This window comes from Rana temporaria, chromosome 5, assembly GCF_905171775.1.
Source record: "Rana temporaria chromosome 5, aRanTem1.1, whole genome shotgun sequence".
NCBI classification, from domain to species: domain Eukaryota; kingdom Metazoa; phylum Chordata; class Amphibia; order Anura; family Ranidae; genus Rana; species Rana temporaria.
The window spans coordinates 331,795,976-331,801,975 of NC_053493.1; the positions used below are offsets into that span (position 1 = coordinate 331,795,976).

Consider the following 6,000-nt stretch of genomic DNA (forward strand, 5'->3'; position numbering starts at 1 on the left):
GGTGGTTGTGTTGTCAGAGAGAATGTTATTAGCACTTGCACAAATAGAGCCTAAGAACTGTTCTAATCTTGCTTGCAGGATACCTGAAGAGTCAAAACCTAAGTCATGTGACCCAACTGACCCAGCAACACTTATTGCTGAAGCTCTAAAGAAGAAGTTTGCATACAGGTATCGAAGTGACAGCCAAGGGGAGTCTGACAAACATTTTCCAAAATTGGAGCCAAAGAAGGCTGCAGAAACACCAATGGTATGTGAATACATGAATAAAAAATAAAACTCTGTGTGTACATACATAATTTTTTTTATTTTTTATTAAAAAAATTTTGTATGTAAATTCCACTAGACTGACTTATCTTAAAACGATTGCTTTATACAGTATCTCACAAAAGTGAGTACACCCCTCACATTTTTGAAAATAATTGTATTCTCTTTTCATGTGACAGCCCTGAAGAAATGACACTTGGCTACAATGTAAAGTAGTGAGTGTACAGCTTGTAAAACAGTGTAAATTTGCTGTTCCCTCAAATTAGCTCAACACACCACCATTAATGTCTAAACTGCTGGCAACAGAGGTGAGTACACCTCAAAGTGAAAATATCCAAATTGGGCCCAAAGTATCAATATTTTGTGTGACCACCATTTATTTTCCAGCACTGCCTTTTAACCCTTTTGGGCATAGAGTTCACCGGAACTTCACAGGTTGCCGCTGGAGTCCTCTTCCACTCCTTCATGACGACGTCATGGAGCTGGTGGATGTTAAAGACCTTGCGCTCCTCCACCTTTCGTTTGAGGATGCCCCACAAATGCTCAATTGGGTTTAGGTCTGAAGACATGCTTGGCCAGTCCACCACCTTTACCCTCATCTTCTTTAGCAAGGCAGTGGTCGTCTTGGAGGTGTGTTTGGGGTCATTATTGTGTTGGAATACTTCCCTGCGCCCCAGTCTCTGAAGGGAGGGGATCATGCTCTGCTTCTGTATATCACAGTACATGTTTTCATTCATGGTTCCCTCAATGAACTGTAGCTCCCCAGTGCCGGCAGCACTTATGCACCCCCACATGACTTTCCCACCACCACGCTTGACACCTTCTGAACCAAATAAGTTTATCTTGGTCTCATCGGACCACAGGACATGGTTCCCGTAATCCACGTGCTTAGTCTGCTTGCCTTCAGCAAACTGTTTATGAGATTTTTTTTGTGCATCATCTTTAGAATAATCTTCCTTCTGGGATGACATGCAGACCAATTTGATGCAGTTTGTGGCATACGGTTGGAGTACTGACAGGCTGACCCACTTCAACCTCTGCAGCAATGCTGGCAGCACTCATATATGTCTATTTCCTAAAGACAGCCTCTGGACATGACGCTGAGCACGTGCACTCAACTTCCTTGGTCAACCATAGCGAGGCCTCTTTTGAGTGGAACCTGTCCTGTTAAACTGCTGTATGGTTTTAGCCACCGTGCTGCAGCTCAGTTTCAGGGTCTTGGCAATCTTCTTATAAACTCTCAGATCCTCGGAGAGCTCTTTGCCATGAGGTGCCATTTTCCAGTGACCAGTATGAAAGAATGAGAGTGATAACACCAAACACACACCTGCTCCCTATTCACACCTGAGACCTTGTAACACTAACGAGTCGCATGAGGGGGAGAAAATGGCTAATTTAGGTCCAATTTGTACATTTTTACTTGGGGTGTACTCACTTTTGCCAGCGGTTTAGCTATTAATGGCTGTGTGTTGCGTTATTTTGAGGTGACAGCAAATTTACACTGTTTTTATACAAGCTGTACACTCACTAATTTACATTTTAGCAAAGTGTAATTTCTTCAATGTTATCACATGAAAAGATGTGAGAGGTGTACTCACTTTTGTGAAATACTGTATATAGATCGTGGTCTTGGCCACCATGCTGCAGCTCGGTTTCAGAGTCTTGGCAACCTTCTTATAAACTCTCAGATTTTCAGAGAGTTCTTTGCCATTTTGAACTTCCAGTGACCAGTATGAGAGAGAGAACAAATTTAACACACCTGTTCCCCATTCACACCTGAGACCATGTAACACTAACGAGCCACATGACACCGGGGAGGGCAAATGGCTAATTGGGCCCAATTTGGCCATTTTCCCTTAAAGGTGTACTCACTTATGTTGCCAGCGGTTTAGACATTAATGGCTGTGTTATTTTGAGGGGACAGCAAATTGACACTGTTATACAAGCTGTACACTCACTACTTTACAATGTAGCAAAGTGTAATTTCTTCAGTGTTGGCACATGAAAAGATAGAATAAAATATTTACAAAAATGTGAGCTACTGTATATATGAGTCTAGGTGCCATTGCCCTGCCTCTCCACCTCGTCCAATCATAGAATGGTTTTCCTTCATTAAGAAAATGCAAAGCTTTTACTGAGTGGTGCCCTACTAAGTGGTCGACCTCCTGTGTCCAGAATGGAGCAGGACAGCCTCTTGGCAGAGGACCCAGAAGATAATGGCGACCACTGCAGTAGTGGTATCTACCAATGTAACAAAAATGTCGTACCTGGAATTTTTCTTTAGGAACCGTAGTGACAGTATGCATAATTCACCAAGCTATAATTTTTATCAAGGAGAAAGGTAACTTTGTAGAAAATTTACAAACCTGTGCATTCTAGCTTAGTGATTTTTATGGCCTTGTGTACACTGCAGCTTAACAGTTTTTCTGCCAGGCCCTGTGCGCCACTCTTAAACTCAGGTGGTCAGACCATTTTTACAATTATTCCATTGCTTTTTAATTGTTTTGTAAAAAGAAGGTGCTACTGATTTTTATGGCCTAGCGATATTTGCACAAATGTTTATCATAATATTTTTGCACTAAAATCATTATTCACAGATACAAACAGTACGTTTTATGAAATTCCTGCTAAATAAATATACAAGCTTAAAGTGGTTGTAAAATGCAAACCTTTTTTACCTCCATACATTCCTTGCATTAAGGTAAAAATAAGGTTTTGGCATCAATATATATTATATAGTAATTGCCTATATTGAGTATAAATGTCTCCTCGATAGGAGGTCCACCGATTCCACAATGAAAGACTTGTGCTCTACATGTTTTGCGATATATATTCTCTTCATCAGGAGCCTCCAAATTATATAGAGAGAAAAACAAGTTTTTGATGCTGATTGCCGCGGCTCTATAAACACGTTTAAATCGGCAGCAAAAAAATTTGTGTCAGTCTTTTTGCAAAATGGTGAAGATGGAACGTATGAAAAAATTTAACTAGCCAAATTTCTCTAAAAATCTGGATGTTTTCTTTTTAATGTACAGCTTTCAGAGTTTGAAACAAAAAACCCCAACCAAACCATATATTTTCCGAAAGCACATGACCAGTAGAATAAAAAAAAGTGTTTCTGATTTGAGTTAATAAATAACAAATATTGGTAATTTTTAGATTGCGCCTCTTTGCGAAATGGTGAAAATGAAACGTACACAAAAAGTTTGTAAAAGACCCACCAAGCCATATATTTTTTTAAAGCACATGACCAGTAGACTAAAAAGAAGGTGTAACTGATTAAGGCCCCTATGATATTTGTGGAAATGTTTATAAAATCGTTCTTTTCACAAAAAAGTGCATGCAATGGAGAGAAATTCGACATTGTTGTTTTTATTTACTAAAGCTAGGGAGTGCAAAGACATGCTCTCTTCTACATAGAAACCAATCGGCTTCTAACCTCAGCTTGTTTCAATTAAGCTTTGGCAATAAAACCTGGAAGCAGATTGGTTTCTTTGCAGAAGTGAGCCTGATTTTGCACACTCCAGCTCTAGTAAATAAAACCCCATTCTCTCTCTTTTTTGAGACTGAGAAACCAACTGAAGACAGGCCCTTTCTCTGCAGCCTGAGCTGAATTAGTGCTGAGGGACACCTGTGCAGTGAAGGGGGCACAGTTCAGCAGTAGCTAGTTGAGGGAAGGATGCAGCAGATGAGAGGTGACAGAGGTGGGTTGGAAAAGGGGGGGGGGGGGTCACATCATAGGTTGATTGGCTCTGATCAGAGGCTTGTTGGCACTCGCTTGTCCCTACCCCCTTTCCTGACTGGCTGGGCTGCTTGCTCCAAGAGTCTGGTATGGATTTTGGGGGGACCCCCACGCCGGTCCCCCTTTAAATCCATACCAGACCCAACGGTCTGGTATGCTCTTGGAGGGAGAACCCCCTCGAGATACATGCCAAACACAGTGCCTGGTATTGGTGAGGATCCAAGTCGGATCCCCGTTCATTGAATGTTGGACGTATGACGGCTTCAAGTCACAGGGCAAAGTCGTCCGGCTGTCGTGTCGCACCATTGTGAACCCAGCCTGAGGACTGGCGTTGAGGAACGCTGCCATAAACCATATGAACCTGACAGCTCGTTAACTTCCCTCAATGTTGGCCTATGTGTCTGTGTGCACTATAGGCATTTTCAGAAGTTTAATGGCAGGGGAGTTTACAGGCCGAAACACTTGTGCGTTTTGGAGAGGAGCTTTTGAGCATAAAAAAAAAAAGTTAAAAAGCTCTTTAACCATGTGCACTTTTTTACTGCTGCTACACTCCTGTGGAAGAAAAAAAAGTCAAGAACATACAGTGTGCACGAGGCCTAAGAGACCAGTGTTGGCAGTATTGGACACAAAGGGTAACGGAGACATTTTTCCCTGTGTCATATCGATGGGCAAAGTAACTGTCTTTTTTTCTTTTTTTTTTTTAAGCCTAGTGAGCATGATTAATTATCTTTGTAACCACGATTTATTTGTTTTTCAGTTTGGACCTCACATGCTGAAATCGACAGGAAAAATGAAGACTCTTGTTAAATCGACACATTCCTGAAATATAGAAGAAGCTCTTCTCCGATTCCTGGCTTTTAACTAGGGCTTGAAGGATCAAAAAACAAGATGTGCAATGTATTTTCTTCTAAAGGGATCTTGTGACTTGATCACAATCTGTATAACACTAAATCTTGCCATGCCAAATTGTGGTTGATAATCATTAATGGCTTGAATATACAATACTAGTGACAAAACAAAGTAATTATTATAGTTCTAGCAATACTGTACAAATGCTGCAGGTGTTTGGTACTCTGAGGGGTGGACTCCCTCTTTTTTATTTTTGATATGGCACTTTTATGAAGTGTTAAGTAGTTTTTTACTTTTTTTATTTTGCCAAAGATAGGAAATTTCAATTTCCTTCATTTATAGGCAAATATCTTTAGACTTTTAAGTGCTTTTTAGCATTCTTAGAACTCAGGAAATATTCTGTAAAGCAGATTTATGCATATTTGTACTGTATTTGCTGTTGTATAAGTCACCGGGCGTATAAGACTTCCCCCTAATTTTACAGTTTTTATTTTGTAAAAGATTTTTTGCCTGTACTCGCCGTATAAGATGTCCCCGCTTCCGACGCTTCATATTTCTTCCTTCTGGAGACATATTCTTCATTCTTGCTGGAGCCATATACTTCCTCCTTGCTAGAGTTGGAGCCAATCATGGCGAGCAATGTATTCTATTAATGAATACAAAGCCTGCTTGGATTGGCAGAGGCTGTAACATCATCAGTCCACGCGCCTCTGACTCTCAAAGCCAATCCAAGCAGGCTACTGTATGAAGCCTGCTCGGATTGGCAGAGGTTGTTACTCCAATCCGAGCAGGCTCTGTATTCATTCGAATACATCGCTCACCGGGATTGGCTAAGCGGTATAAACTGTATGTAGCCGAATACTGCACATCCAGCAGGCATCAAAGCAGCTGACCCGGCGTATAAGAGGACCCTTGCTTTTTGGCCAGTTTTTTAAGTGTAAAAGGTAGTCTTATACGCCAGCAAATACAGTAACTCAATTGATTGGCAAATATTGGTAACCACACTTTATTATAATATTCCCTAAAGTTCATTACATTGGTGGGAGTTTTGGGAGTTCAACTGTTGGTAGAATTTTAAAGATCTGTATCTGGGAGTGTTCTTGCTTAGCTTACTTTGCTTATGATTCTTATGAACTTTTATTCTT

At 40.8% G+C, this 6,000-nt stretch overlaps 1 protein-coding gene across 4 annotated transcripts in view; it reads left to right on the forward strand.

Moving 5' to 3' along the window:
* MTFR1 (mitochondrial fission regulator 1) overlaps positions 1–4,972 on the forward strand; it is a 50,134-nt gene extending 45,162 nt beyond the window's left edge. For all 4 annotated transcript variants that reach the window (XM_040354306.1, XM_040354305.1, XM_040354308.1 and 1 more), the window contains exons 7-8: positions 79–247; positions 4,764–4,972. In XM_040354306.1, the coding sequence (XP_040210240.1) occupies positions 79–247; positions 4,764–4,829 (235 nt within the window). In that variant the 3' untranslated portion in view covers positions 4,830–4,972. The remainder of the gene's footprint in view (positions 1–78; positions 248–4,763) is intronic.
* Positions 4,973–6,000: the final 1,028 nt, after the last annotated feature.